The 15815-nt window shown below is 40.6% G+C and overlaps 1 protein-coding gene across 7 annotated transcripts in view; it reads left to right on the forward strand.

The window, feature by feature from the left end:
* The window catches only part of LOC149455491 (E1A-binding protein p400-like), a 201517-nt gene that overhangs the window by 34702 nt on the left and 151000 nt on the right, over nucleotides 1-15815 (forward strand). For all 7 annotated transcript variants that reach the window (XR_016314044.1, XM_089686148.1, XM_089686151.1 and 4 more), the window contains exons 7-12: nucleotides 737-922; nucleotides 4324-4464; nucleotides 8993-9071; nucleotides 10709-10758; nucleotides 12028-12073; nucleotides 14959-15131. Coding sequence is in view for 6 of the 7 variants with exons in the window: in XM_089686148.1 (XP_089542274.1) it covers nucleotides 737-922; nucleotides 4324-4464; nucleotides 8993-9071; nucleotides 10709-10758; nucleotides 12028-12073; nucleotides 14959-15131 (675 nt within the window). In the remaining variant the exon portion in view is untranslated. The remainder of the gene's footprint in view (nucleotides 1-736; nucleotides 923-4323; nucleotides 4465-8992; nucleotides 9072-10708; nucleotides 10759-12027; nucleotides 12074-14958; nucleotides 15132-15815) is intronic.

Here is a 15815-nt window from a genome sequence, read left to right on the forward strand (position 1 = left end):
ATCAACAGTTTAACACAATGCTTATGACTGTTCTTGAACAGAAGGGTGGCTGTATTGGTTACTGATTTATTTTTATTTTTTTTTAAATGTCAAATGTTTATTTGGAAATTGAGTTGTTTATAATTCTCACTTTTAACAGATGAAAATAAACAATGTATTAGTTGCATAATAATTATGCACACTAATATTTGCCCAATAATTGTTCACACAAATATTCTAAGAAAGGCAAAACCTCACTTTTACTTTCTTAAATATTCAGGTTTGAGTTTTATGAACATATTGGTTTGACCAAGAGCACTGTAGTTGTTCAATAATGAAATTGATCCTCAAAAATACAACTTGCCTAATAATTGTGCACACCGTGTAAAGTCAATGACTACAGAGCCTGCAATGCACACAGGTCACATAATCTAGTGCTTTGCAATACGATACTGTATCCGCATATGCAGACAGCCTCTCATCTGAGTGCTGTGACTCTGTCAGTGTCAGCTTCATAAGAGAGCAATGTGACGTGTGTTTTAGCCCATTGCACTGTAAGTTTTTTAACTTCGGACATTAGATATACAATAATAGCGTATTTTTGAGCATTTCTTTAGTCCATTTCTGTTGCATAATGTGCATATCACATGTAACTGCAGATTTCTTGCCTGTAGATAATTGTCAGATTTTCTACAAAAAATTATAGATAGTTGAGATGTTTATACGCATGTGATAGGTTATTGCATGTATTTTTCAGGAAAACCATATTCATCAACGAATCACAGAACTTCGGAAAGAAGGCCTTTGGTCATTGAGAAGGTTACCCAAACTTATGGAGCCCAGCAGACCAAAGTCGCACTGGGACTATCTTTTGGAAGAGATGCAGTGGATGGCTGCTGATTTTGCACAAGAGAGGATGTGGAAAATTGCCAGTGCTAAGAAGGTAATTGATTTTGGTTAATTTGCGTGCTCAGTTCATTTCCTTAAGACGTTGTGTTATTAAAAAGTGCTGTAGTTGTAAAGTGCTATCACTTACAGGCACCTGCATGCAGTATATGCACAGTAGCCTCTAACAGGGCCTGTGTCAGCTGTCTTATGTTCACTTCAGAAGGAATTGTATTTTAGAATACAAAATCTGATTGAAGAGGTCTGTCTGTCATTATTGTTTAATTCTGGATGATTTCAGTTGAATCTCAGACTGATGCTCTCTCAATATAAGCCCAAAATATATCGTCACAGGCCCTTTAGCTGCCGTTTTAAGAGCCATGGTAGGAGGCAGGAAGGGGAAGGTAAGCTTCCTTTCTGTTATGTATTGCCCAAGATTGACTGGTGAGGAACTTGGCCACAGTGCCATAATTTTTGAATACTGCTGAGGATGTATGCAGAAACTCTTATTCTTGAAGTGGAGTTTTTTTTTTTCCTTTTATAATATATATTTTTAAATGTTAACTTTGGATGCCAGGAACTGCACAAAATGGGTGAAAGAATCTTAGTAGCAGGGGTGTGGAAATTAAAAAAAAAAATGTCCAGGGACTAAAATCAGGGTTCCAATCTTCTTGTCCCTCATGACAATCTACTTGTCCAGATAATAAAAAAAAAAATGTAAACCAAAAAAGTATTTAAATCGGAGGTGATTTTAGGAATGTCTGGGGCTTTTAAAAACAAAAGGGTCTTTTTGGCGACATAAACGTATAATCATTTTAACATTGCACTGTTTATCTCCTCACCTCCTGCACCGCACCCACGGACTAGCAGGGTAATGAGCACCGATTGGGTGCTTGTCAGGTAAGGGGAGTGTTGAGCTTATCCTTTATCCCTTTCGCTGCCAGAGGCCTTTTTACATTTAAAAAAAAAAAAAATGTAGGCCTGGAGATTATATAAAACCCCCAAAACATATATTTTCTGAAAGCAGACACTCTAGAGAACAAAATAGTGGTAGTTCCAAATTTTTATGTCACAAGATATTACCACAAAGGTATAGGAAATGCAAAATTTCAGTAAAAAAATAGCACTTAATTTTAGGGCACAAAAAAAGCAAAAAATTACCCATTTCTTTTGTAAAATATAAAAGATGAGGTTGCACAGAGTAAATGGATATCCATCATATCAAACCTTGAATTTGCGTGTCCTTAAATGGCAACAAACTTTAGTACCCTTAGAAATAACATTAAATATCCTCCTGCGCTTATTGCGGAAGTCACAAACCTAAACTAAAGCTGCTGCCACTTGACTTAAACCAATAAGTAATATTGCAAAATAACTGTGAATAGTGCAGCGCTATAAACAAAATCTATCTAATAAGTAAAATTACAAACCCAATGGTGCTCAGTGAAAAATTATTGGCAACAAATACATCTCATTCAACAATTATATAAGTGAAACATAACCTTATTATGGTGACATAATACAATTAGTAGTGAAGTGGTTCTTTAAGGAGGAAAAAAACATCCAGTGCTATATATCAATCTCTAAAAAGCACACTGTATGTGACCAAACAGCAAACCAATCAAATTATATCTGTGTTTTTTGAAAACATAAAGTCCATGCAAGTGAAACCGTGCTGATGTGATCTTCACTCCAGTGAAAATTAAACAGAAATCCTCAAATGGCAGCAATGCCTGCTCACCTCCACACATCGACACGCACAGGGCTATAATTAATAGTAACAGATCCTCTCCACTCCACTCCTCATCACAGGGACTTTGGAATAGGGTAAAGACCTCTGCCCAGCGCACCTTATTCACTCCACCTCCACTCAAGATTACATATATAGGGTATAAAGCAAGAAACCTTCCATAGTGCAGTATCCTTTGATTGAAATTGCAGAAAAAAGTAGGCAAAGAACTCACATGTATCCCCAGTAACAAAACCTCCTGTCACCACATCCTATGGGTGTGTACTGCATGGTATACTGGGTATAGCAAGATGGGTTAACCCTGATGAAGTCACGTGACGCAACGCATCGGTACGTCATTTCCAGTACGAGGTGACGCACTTCTGGTAGCGGCCATCTTGCTATACCCAGTATACCATGCAGTACACACCCATAGGATGTGGTGACAGGTGTTTTTGTTGCTGGGGATACATGTGAGTTCTTTACCTACTTTTTCCTGCAATTTCAATAAAAGGATACTGCACTATGGAAGGTTTCTTCCTTTATACCCTATATATGTAATCTTGAGTGGAGGTGGCGTGAATAAGGTGCGCTGGGCAGAGGTCTTTACCTTATTCAAAGTCCCTGTGATGAGGAGTGGAGTGGAGAGGATCTGTTACTATTAATTATAGCCCTGTGACCCTGCGCGGGTCGATGTGTGGAGGTGAGCAGGCATTGCTGCCATTTGAGGATTTCTGTTTAATTTTCACTGGAGTGAAGATCACATCAGCACGGTTTCACTTGCATGGACTTTGTTTTCAAATAACACAGATATAATTTGATTTGTTTGCTGTTTGGTCACATACAGTGTGTTTTTTTTAGAGATTGATATATAGCACTGGATGTTTTTTTTCTCCTTAAAGAACCACTTCACTACTATTTGTATTATGTCACCATAATAAGGTTATGTTTCACTTTATATATTTGTTGAATGAGATGTATTTGTTTGCAATAATTTTTCACTGAGCACCATTGTGTTTGCATGGCAAGCAATATTTAACACTAATTTTACTTATTAGATAAATTTTGTTTATAGCGCTGCACTATTCACAGTTATTAAAATTTAGTACCCTATATTTTCTATAGGTGATGCTTTTAAAGCCCCTATAGGTCATCAGTTTAGTGTTACGGGGGAGGTCTGGTGCAAGAATTATTGCTTTCATTCTGGCGTGCACGGCAATATGTAATGTGTATCGCAGGGGGCTGCTTATTGCTTGAGTGTAACTTTTAATTTTTTACAGTTTAAAATTTTAATTTTTTTTCCCATCAGATAGGAGACAAAAAGGGGGGGGGGCTGGAAATATAGGGGGGGGTGTGGAAGCAATCGGCGGCAGCGCTGCCGCCTGAATGCTTCCACCTGAGGTGAGCTCTGATGCTTGCCTGCAGCAGGGCTAAAGTTTTTAAAAGAAACTACCTGCCCGGCGCCTGGAACTACATGTCCTGGGCGTTGGGCAATACAGATTGAACATCCCTGTAGTAGGCTATCTGCATCTTTCAAATTATTTTCTGCATTAAATTGATTTAAAGCATTTGTTTCGAAAGATAATATTTTGGTATAAACACTTCCCATCTCTACTTGAATGAAAAGACACATTTGTGACTTCTTTATTTGAAGCAGTTTCACATTATAGTTAAGTACAAACAGATAATGCTTTTAGAGGTTTTTTCTACAGTATGTGTTTTTTTTACAGATGGCTAGAACAGCTGCAAGACACTTGACCGAGAAAGTGAAGAGTGTTGCCAGGGCCAAGAAGGAAGGGGAAGACAGACTTAGACGCATAGCATGGCTAGCTGCTCGGGAGATTCAGCATTTTTGGGCAAATATTCAGCAGGTAAGGCTAGAAACTGATGAAGCACCAGATTTGTCCTATGGTTTACTTAATGTGCAGGGTAAAATATACTGCAAAGCCCTGACTATAGTTATTTTATGTATAATTAGCTTTTAGTAGCTGGTATTGAAAAGTGCTCTGTTCTTTTCATAGAACCCTTTTTAAATTGAATCTAATGTATTTTTAGTAAGTACAAATTTTCTGTAAGGTTCCCTGAAAATAGTTATTGAATGAAAAATATGTGAGAAAATATACTTGCATAAATAATTCTTGTTACTGACAGCTCTAGCACAAATTTTGAAAGTTGTTTTCTTTATCGCCCATTGAGGGACACCGTGGGGTTGATTTACTAAAACCTGAGAGTGCAAAATCTGGTGCAGCTGTGCTTGGTAGCCAGTCAGCTTTTAACTTCAGCTTGTTCAATTAAGCTGAAAAAAACCTGAAAGTGGATTTGTTTCTATGCAGAGCTGCGCCAGATTTTGCACTTTTCAGTTTTAGTAAATCAACGCCAGGACTGGACACTGACAAGCAAAAAACTGTAAGCTGTTTAGGATAGCCCCTGCTAGTAAAATGGATAGCTTTTGTTCAGCTCTGCTGAGAAAAGCCTAACCTAATTTTGCTAGCATAAGTTTTTTTTTTTTTCTTCAACACTTTTTCTTCAATCATGTCTATTCCCTACTTTGTTGCTAGAGCTATTAACTTCCGTTGCGTCTATCAGGATATGATCCAGGATGTGATCTGGCTGTGGCCAGACCCTGCTGGACATGACTTTTTAGGGATAACCTGGAAGTGATCTTTCGGGCACTGGGTTCTGCGAAAAGGTACTTTATAGACTCTGTTCTTGTAACAAATTAGCTGCTGATCGCTTTCTAGGTCCACAGCTATCAGCATTACCTCATCACTTACCCTGACTCTGAGGACTCACTCTGTGAATAGGCTGATCAGGCTTCACTTTGGGAGCTGCTTCATTTGCTTGGATGGTTGCGTTCCTTTAAAATTCCCACTCTTCAGTGGTTCCTAACAAGGAGGATTAAACACTAAGCTATGTGAAAATTCGATCTTTGGTCTGTTCATGCTACCCATATACAGTGAACAGTGGTCACTTTCTGCCATCCTACCATCACCTGCTTACCAGTTTGGGTTTCATGAGTACCTGAGGCTCTGTTTTGTAACATGGGCTTTACATTGTTTAACCACGATGCTGTTGCATCATGCCTGATTCTAGGCATCGGAGGACAGTCCCACTGTGGCAAGTGCCCTCAGCTAACACTTACAGCTCTGGTGACGCTTTCAGCATGTTCACTGATGCGGAAGATGTCTGTATGTTACCTTCCAATCCTTGAGTCTATTTTATTTTTGGAATCTTGCCTAGCTCTTTCAGGTGTTACCAGCTATTCAGTCATCTCACCTGAGGTCTTTTACAGCCATGCATGACTTTTAAGACTCAAACCACCCAGTTATTTGCCAACCCTGACTGTAGAGGCCTGAAGTGCTCTCCCCAGGCGCCCCTGTAGATTCTGTATCCAGCCTGGAATGCAGATGAGTCTACATTTACTACTGTAAATGTGGGTGGTACGCTGTTTATAATAAAATATCATTTTAACTACTACACTATGGGCAGCCCCACCTTTCTTATTTTTCCCTTTTGAGCAAGTAATGGTTCTGATTGAGAGCTCTTAAAGATCTGCTAGAGAGACCGATGAGTGGAGGGATAGCAGGATGTAGTCCATGGGAGACTGACAAAGTGAGTTTGACCTATATGAGAGTGTGGGTGTTATATGAAGGTGAGCAGCCACTCTCCACGGATATTGGAGCACAATATTAACCTTTTATCACAGCAGTGAGGTTTGTTGAAATTAAGGACTAATCCAATACAGATATTTATTCGCACACTGGTTACTCACAGGCTGTGTCGTCAATTTTTTGCCATATGTTAATTTGGTTATGCACTTTACATCAGCGCAATATTTTGAGCTTAAAGATTTTCTATATATAATATTTATTATAGTTGTTATGTACCTGATGAATATTTGAACTAGAGTTGCAGCACTGAGGTTGTGGTACCAATACATAAGGGATTATCACAGGCACCAGATTAGTTGCTGAGATTGCTCTGCACCATCATTTATTTCCAAACATTGTTTCTTTAGATCTCCTAAGACCACAAAGACTTTCCAAGTGCACCCACTGTTAACGATTTTCCTATACGGGTATTTGAAACACCCAGACAAGCTATGTGCTTCACACAAGTGCTCACTAGTATTGTGTTCCTTTAAAGAGGACTTTGTTAAAAGTGGTCTGCCCCCACTGTAGATCGGGCTTAGTCCCGCTTTAACAAACTAACCACCATTTTGTTGAAGGATGCAGCTGTCTTTAAGGACCCAACTGATAACTGGTTGGAAGCCTTTCATAGAGCTCTGTTCTTGCTGTCTGGTATTCATCCAGTGTTAGCTGTGATTTTACTTTGCCAAACTTGCTAATTGGTCAAAGTCCATTACATGGTATCTTGTCACTACTGCGGTTGATCCCTTGGTCATTGAATGCTTAGTGCAAATGATTGTTGCTTTGAACCATAGTTGTGATGGGGTAATGGAGGTTTCATGTCTCATCTCCTGCCTGGGTCTCGTCAGTACACATGTGGAGGATGCAGTTATAAAAGTACTAGGCTGTGGAAAATGCATCTAAAACATACCTGCTCCCCCTGGCCTTCAGTGGGCAAAGTCACTTCAGATCTGCTCTGGATACTGTTATCAAGGATACGGCTGTTGGCATGAGCACTTATTCCCCTCCATTACAGAACCCTAAGGCACAGACTGAGAAGATTCATCCTTCACTGAAGGTTAGGAAAAGTGCCTTTTTGTTACATCACTCCCACAACCTACATGTTGTTGCTTAGTGTGAAAAACTAGGTTTTCTCTGGTTTGGTGACTCCGAAATCCAGCTCTGCAGGGAAGTCTTTCTTTCCCACCTTCTGTAAGATGCTTACAATGGATGCTGGCTGGGACACCCTATAAATACAAGGAACTTTGAGAAGAATCTTGTCTCACAATTAACATTCTGGAGCTTCGGGTGATATGGTTCTCTGCTGCGTTGGTCCATCTTGCTTGGAATAGAAACTGATCCAGCTTCAATCATACAATGTAACGACAGTGACGTACTTCAACTTCTGAGCAGGAACAGGAAGTCTTGCGGCGGCAACAGAGGTAGAGCCCATGCTTTTCTGGATGGAACTTCATGTTCCAGCCTTGCCCGTTGTGTACATTCCAGGCATGGGCATTGGCCAGGCAGATCTACTCTGTTGGTAGCATCTGGACTCGAGGGAGTCCCGGAAGTGTCCCAGGGCCTGTTTTAAAGGTAGGGGATGTCAGACGTGGACTTGGCTTCCAGGTTCAGCTACAAACTGGAAAGGTTTGTCTTCAGTTCCAGGGTTCTTACAATGAAAGTACACTCTGATCTGTGCCATTCTTCTCTTGAAACCTCTTCCTTGTCTGCTTTTCAGGATTGAGATGGAGGGCATTCCGGTGATCCTTCTAGCTCCAGACTGGTCAGGTGGATGTGCTCTGATCTAGTTAGGCTTCCAGCGGACACTCTGTAGGTTTTGTCAGATTGCTTGTTTCTTCTGTCCTAAGGACAGATTTACCATCTTGCTTTATGTCTGCAGGCTTTAACAGCATGGGTGTTTAAGCTCAGATTCTGAGGTGCAGGGGCATCTTAAAGTTGGTGATCCCCACAGTGCTGAAAGCAAGGAAGTCTACTTCTGGCAATGTCTATCATTGGACATGGAAGGCATACTCCACTTGGTCATCCTAGTAGATGCTTCATGAAATGAATCCTATTTTCTACAGTTGGATCTGGACCAGCACTTTCCAGGGTCAGGTTTCTTCTCTTGCGCTCTCTCTCTCAAACCTTTAATAAGACCTTTTGTAGGGAGTCTTCCATGTAGTACCCCATGCTTGTTCCTCTGGCTACAGGGATCTAAACCTGTTTCTCACTGCTCTTCAAAAACGGCCTTTAAACCCCTTTTTGAGTCATTCTTCTCCCTATGTCCACTTAAAAAGTTGGTGTACCTTGTAAGCCAGTTTTGGGTATAAGGTCCTTCTGGTAGCTCCTTGAGCTACAGACCCCAGTTTTTTCTTGGTTTCTTGGGTTTGCTATCATTTGTTGCTGTGCTGCTCACCTCTCAGCTGGACTGCTTTTGACTTTCCTGAAGGTGAAAAACTTCCACCCTCAACCTGATTTGTGAACCATTTGTCTTATGGTATCAGCATATACTTTTAAGATCTAAGAGTATAGGTTGAAGTCTTGGCTTACTGGTTAGGACTAGTCAAGGTTCTATCCCACATCCCAGACTGCTATGCCTAGTGCCTCAGCAACCTATCATCAGGCCCCAACATTGACACATGAGGGCGTGCGTATGGCTGTACTGTTACTAAGTAATGAAAATATGCTATTTGCATAGAAAAAAGTGTGGGTATATACAGTATGTTTGTATGGATGTTTCTTGCACACATATGCTTTATTTTCCAATTAGGTGGTGGAGATAAAACTTCAGGTGCAATTACAAGAGAGAAGAAGGAAAGTCTTCTGTTCAAGACATGAAAAAGAAAAAGGTATGCCTGTTCCTTAATAATAAAACATACATTTGTTAAATATATTGCTGTCCTAAAGCATAATCATTTTGTTATTTTCTCGTCCGGTGAGGGACACAGGAAATTTTATAGTGTGGGGTTATACAGCCGCTAACAAGATATTTGTACACTGGCAAACAAAAATTCTGGAGGCCAACCCATGACAGTCTAACCATGTTTGCTATCTTTATTCTTTGATTCTTCAAGGCTTTTTTCTTCAAGGTTTCTTGCTACATTGCTGCTTGACCTGGTCTTAGACATATATCCAGATCAACTATTTTGGAGTGCTGTACCCAGTCCCCACTGGTCTGGACATTGCAGTGCTAGCCTGTAAATGACTTTCAGGCAAAGGGTTCCATGTTGGGTGCTTTCAAGACCCCTTTCTGCTAATAAGTTAATGGCAGAGCACTTTATAACCCCTGCCAGATTTTTTTTTTTTCGCAGTCTGTGTCCCATTGCAGAGATTTCCCTTCACTTCCTGTCCCATAGCCAAACTACAAATTAGAGGAATTCCTTGGGGACCCCCAGGTCACCAGAACTAGTGTCCCATTGGAATATTTCCCCGCAATTACTTTTCTGGAGAGAACCCAAAATTTGCACTTTTCTTTCACTTTCAATAATAATGGTAAACAGGACAAATAGAAAGGTTGAACCTCCTTAATGGGGGCACAGAAAAAAATAAAAATTTACAAGAAATTATAACCCCCCTGCACTACAAAACTACAAAAAAAGTTTTGCCTTTAGTTATACTTTAACAGGGAAACCACTAGGCTAATAAACTAACTTAAGCAGATGGAGAAACGTATGGTGACGACGCATCATAGAGAGTAGTGAGCCTGCAAAACTTGGTTTTTCTGGACTGAATTTACATTTACAAATACCAGGTTAATTTAGGCTCACAGTTATGACTCTTTTGAACACAATCCCACTCTGGTGATGTCAGGGACCACACTAGAAACCGTTGGTCAGCCTTCCTTGAGTTGCACACATACTCCCTTATTCCTGCCCCCTTCGCTTATACTGTCTTATTCCCCCCACCTTTTTTTTCTTCTCTTGCTCAGCTTGCACAGGCAGGACCTTTGCCACCTCATCTCACCTTCTCCCTTAGCCTTTGATAGAGGTCTTGGGGCATAACAAGTCATATTATTTTTGACATGATGATTCTGCTATTTACATTTTTTGGACTACTGATACTAATGTTTCCCTGTGTGGGAATCAAAGATGATCTCATGTATGTATGTGTACAACACTTCTTGACCATATGGTGCGTTATAATAGAGGACCTGGTTGTTCTTCTGTGACTTGAAAATATAAAGAAATAAGTCAGAGCAGGAATTCTAGTGCCATCATTCATGGTTAAAGGGTTAGTTTACCCAAGAAACTGCCTATACAGATAAAGGGCATCTGTAGGTAAAAACAAGCTGTGCAGCTTTGACTAAAGTTGAATAATGGCCTTACTATAAGTGTAGGCCATTTACAAACACCCGGGATGTTACTAGGATGTTGCTAAGCGAAGCCCAGCTATTACCATTCACCTTTACCATCACAGAATTGAGCTCTAAAATTTGGAACTCAGAGCTATTATATTTAAGTTTGTAATTATTTTTAACTGCTTCTAGGCCAAGAAACTAAAAGAGCTAACCAGCAAGGGAGAACAAAGAGATGTTTGGTAAGTCACAGCGAAAGCTTTTTATACAGCTACATATATGAAACACGGTATGCAAAATTAGTTCCTATTAAGACCTATTTTTCTCAAAATGATACCCAAAATGTGCGGTACAAAAACATGGGAAGCTCACTGCCCAAAGAAGGTGCAGGAGCTACTTTGACATGTTTGTTGTGCATAGGGCAGCCCATTTAAGTGAACTGACTGCCCTGTGCTGTTGCACAACAAACATGAAAAAAAGTTTTAAAAAAATGTACATAAATGCGATGCATTTCCCCCCAGACATTATTTTCGGACTTACTGGCCAAAAGAGACAGGTAGTGAATGAAGTAGGCAAGTTTGGTCTGCTCTCTGTTCTTTTGGAAAATGCTGTACTTGTATATTCATATGCCCGGGATACATGCCATGGGGATGAGTGGTTTAGCCTAACTTGACTCTCCCAATTATTTCAACGAAAGAATATGTGCTTGGAACACCATTGGGAGCAAAATAAATGTAAAAATTGCCTGGCACAGCCAAAAGCTGGGTGGTTCAATTTAGCACCATGCTGCTTCTGACCTCCTTTTGGGCAGTTATTATATAAAGTTGTTCTTTAGATACATAATAGACTAACTAGATTGCCACTTTTCATTTTTTTGTGTTTTTAAAAGTAGTTGTAAAGGCAGAAGGTTTTTTACCTTCATGCATTCCTGCTTCCCCGCCCGGCCCCCTTTATACTGACCTGAGCCGATCTCAGTCCAGTGATGTATACAAGAGCCCGGGTTCTCTCGGCTCTGTCACTCCTCATTGGCTTAGACCCAGCAGCGGGAGACATTGGCTCCTGCTGCTGTCTTATCACAGCGAGGGAGCGGGGCCGTGTGTGTGTGTGATGTCTCGGCTTTGTGCCCACACAAGTGCCCCCATAGCAAGCAGCTTGCTAGGGTGGGCACTCAATGGGGCGGAAGGGCCGGAAGTGCTGGCAGGGGACCCGAGAAGAAGAGCTTTGGTGCTTTTTTGCGCAAAACCATTGCATAGTGCATGCAAATGTGACGTGTTTGTTACCGCAAAAACACAAAAATGACATTTTAGAATCACTTTAAATACTACTTGTATTATACCACTTGTACAGATTATATGCTTATGAGACTTTGTTAACTGGCTTTGCAATCGGTAATTTGAACATTGTTCCATTTTGTGTATAAAATCAATATGTATTATTTTTTGTTTTCTCAATTTGGACTTTTAATCAGCATTTTCTTCCAAATTACATTCTTAATTTTTTCTATTTTTCAGGATCCAGTTATCTCAGGGAATGCTTATAAAGTAACTGAAAATAAAGGTTAGTTTGTAGATTTTCTTGCAGAGTTTGTAAAGTATGACCTAATTAGGTAAAAATAATTTCAGTCTTTGAGCCCTGGTTCACATCTATATGGTTTCTCCAGGGCCGGGTTTGCTCAGGCACAGCAGCCCATTCGTTTGAGAACAGCAGGAGCCATTGGCGGCTGCAGCTATGGGAACATTTGTTTGAATGGTCTGCTGTACCCACTGAAAACACAGGGAAAAGGTCCCTGCACCTTTTCAGAAAACCTGGCTGCAGGGAAATTGCATAGAGCAGTGTGGGAAACTGCGCTGTGTTTTCTAGTGCGTGGGGGTGCAATTTAGATTAAAGGTATCTCCTAAACTGCATTGCATTTTTTTCTGCTAGTGCGTGAAGGCATGCAATGACATGCCTTCGTACCGCCTGCCCTAATGTGAACCTAGCCTTAGTTTTTACTTGATTTGTCTTTGGCGGTGGCAATAATGATCGAAGAATATGAAGGGTTTCTTTGTTTTTCTTTGTGTGAAATTGTTTAATGCTTCTGTCCTTTTTTTTTTTTTTTTTTTTAAACCCTTTCTAAATTATTTGTGTCCATAAGGTGCTCTAGATCATAGGGTGCCTTGTCAGTCTATTTCCCAAACTTGTTTGTTTTCTTTATTTGTGTTTTTATGTTTGACAGTAAATTCACAAAGTCTTTTCATAATGTGTTTCATCTCATAATTTTTGGGCAGTCATTATTTTCCCCCCATAAAATGATCAATTATAGTGGGTTCTAAAGTCAGAAGGTTTTTTATTACCTTTTAAAGGATATATTCACCTTTGGGAACATGTTATATGTTCCACCCTTTTTTAGGGTGGCACATATAACATGTTCCCATAGCTGCAGCCGCCAATGGCTCCTGCTGTTCTCAACCAAGTTTGTGAGATGGGGGAGAGAGAAGAACTGCTGCAGATGTGCGCAGCGCTGGATTGAGATTGGGCTCAGGTAAGTATGTACACTGGAGGGCCTGCTATTATTAAAAGGTGTTTTTACCTTAATGCAGAGAATGCATTAAGGTATAAAAAAAACTTTTACCTTTACAACCACTTGCTATCCCCCCCCCCTCTCTCTCTCTTTTCCTGCTCTCACAAGACAGACTGTTAGCAGCAGGAGTCATTGGCTTCTGCTGCTGTCAGTCAGATCTGATGAGGATGGAGCAGGGGGCATGACATGCACACAGCCCAGCTTGGGAGCATGCCTACACATGTGCCCCCATAGTACACAGCTTGCTATGGGGGCACAGGCAGGAGAGAAGGCGCAGACAACGTCGGTGGAAGACTTCTTCAGAAGAGGAGGTAAGGGGATGCTCTGCTCTGTGCACTATCCTTGCATAGTTAAGGTAAGTATAAACGTCTTTTTTTTTTTTTTTTGTTTGTTTTAGGGGAAAAATAGGAGCCTTTAACCAATAAAACCCTCTTAGTTTGCATCTGTAATTTTTTCTTGTTTTTCTCGTTTCACCTCAAATGTCTCCTTTTGCTGTTTTGGTCAATAACCATTTTATAGAAACTCTGTTACAGCCAGGCAAAAGCTAGCTATAATTTTTGTAGTGAAAAATCTGTGTGACAATCTTTGTGATATACAGTATATTGCCAAAAGTATTAGGACACCCCTCTAAATCATTGGGTTCAGGTGTTCCAATCGCCTCCATGGCCACAGATGTATAAAATCAAGCACCTTGGCATGCAGACTGCTTCTACAAACATTTGTGAAAGAATAGGTCGTTCTCAGGAGCTCAGTGAATTCGTGATAGGTTGCCACCTGTTCCATCCTTGAAAGTTCCTTTCTACTAAATATTCCACAGTCAACTGTCAGTGGCATTATAACGCAGTGGAAGTTGCCAACTGTCAATAGCTAAAGACCTTCAAACTTCCTGTGACCTTCAGACTAGCACAACAACGGTGCATAGAGAGGTTTATGGATTGGGTTTCTATGGCTGAGCAGCTGCATCCAAGCCTTACATCACCAATTGCAATGCAAAGCGTCAGATGCAGTGGTGTAATGCATGCCGCCACTGGACTCTAGAGCAGTGGAGACGTGTTCTCTGGAATGACAAACCACGCTTCTCTGTCCGGCAATCCAATGGACGTGTCTGGGTTTGGCGGTTGCCAGGAGAACGGTACTTGCCTGACTGCACTGTGCCAAGTGTAAAGTTTGATGGAGGGGGATTATGGTATGGGGTTGTTTTTCGGGGGTTGGGTTTGGTCCCTTAGTTCCAGTGAAGGGAACTCTTGATGCGTCAGCATACCAAGACATTTTGGACAATTTCATGCTCCCAACTTTGTGGGAACAGTTTGGGGATGGCCTCTTCCTGTTCCAACATGACTGCGCACCAGTGCACAAAGCAAGGGCCATAAAGACATGGATGATGAGCGAGTTGGGATGGAGGAACTTGACTGGCCTGCACAGTCCTGACCTCAACTTGATCGAACACCTTTGGGATGAATTAGAGCGGAGACTGCAAGTTGGGCCTACTAGTCCAACATCAGTGCCTGACCTCACAAATGGTCAAACATTCTCATAGACACACTCCTAAACCTTGTGGACAGCCTTCCCAGAAGAGTTGAAGATGTTATAGCTGCAAAGGGTGGGCCAACTCAATATTGAACCCTACGGACTAAGACTGGGATGTCATTAAAGTTCATTTAAAGGCAGGTGTCTCAATACTTTTGGCAATATAGTGTAGTATATTATGTTTTTGATACATTTATAGGATTTGTGACAGAACAACTTTAGTGACTTGGGGAAATAATGATCTACAAATAGTGCAAGGGAAACAAATGTATAGCATATTAGGCTTTTGTAGGATGGTAGCATTACCTTCTTTACAGCTAATAATGTAACTTATTGCTGTTTTGTATGTTTTCAGAATGTGACAGAGGTTCAGATAGTGCACAGAAGCAGATGGTTCTCATAGACTCTCTGCTGACTGGAAGTAGTGCTGCCCATGTAGGTTCACGGAAACACAATCGTGACATTGCTGAAGTGGCTGGTGCTGCAGAACTATTACTGCCTCGTGGTAGTGCACGTGTCTCTGGGATGGTGAGCATGTTGATCTGTGTATCATTTGGTTGGTCACATTTAAAAAAAAAAAAAAAAAGTAAGATCTTTCTTGCATGTTTCTTTCAACTAGCTCTGTTACGTGATTTAGTTTTATGTACAAGTACTCTAAATAAATGAATAATATGAAGACTACTATTGCTGCCTCTTCTGAAAATGCAGGTTTCCTTGTGGCCATACTGGTTGGTGATTTGTGATTGGTGTTTCAACAATTGGAGTTACAAGTGTTCGGATTTAAAAGTTCTGATTTCACTATGGCTTTCTGGGCATGCTTGTCAGTGTCAGAAAGCTCTGAAAACAGACAGTGCTTTCCAATTCCATGGTAGCTTATTTATTACTTTCAGTTTGCTTCTAATAAGCACCTTCTGACACAAATAACTACATATAAATGAATGATTATGAGGCAAAAAGCAACCTGGTAAAGGTAAATGTGTTATTTTGGCCTGCAATACAACACCATGCAAATGTTGTCTATCTACAATAATGTTCAACTTTAAATCTCATTAGGGGATCAGTTTTTGTGCGCACGTTCTGCAAGGACACAACGAAATCCACAACACTGGTATCACGTGCAGATTTTTTTCTGCGCAGGAATCTGCAATGTGTATAAAACTCATTGTAGCGTGCATGAAAACTGATGTAAACTGTTGTCTCTCAAGTGAAATC

This window comes from Staurois parvus, unplaced genomic scaffold, assembly GCF_062004578.1.
Source record: "Staurois parvus isolate SC_StPar_1 unplaced genomic scaffold, SC_StPar_1.0 ptg000392l, whole genome shotgun sequence".
NCBI lineage: Eukaryota > Metazoa > Chordata > Amphibia > Anura > Ranidae > Staurois > Staurois parvus.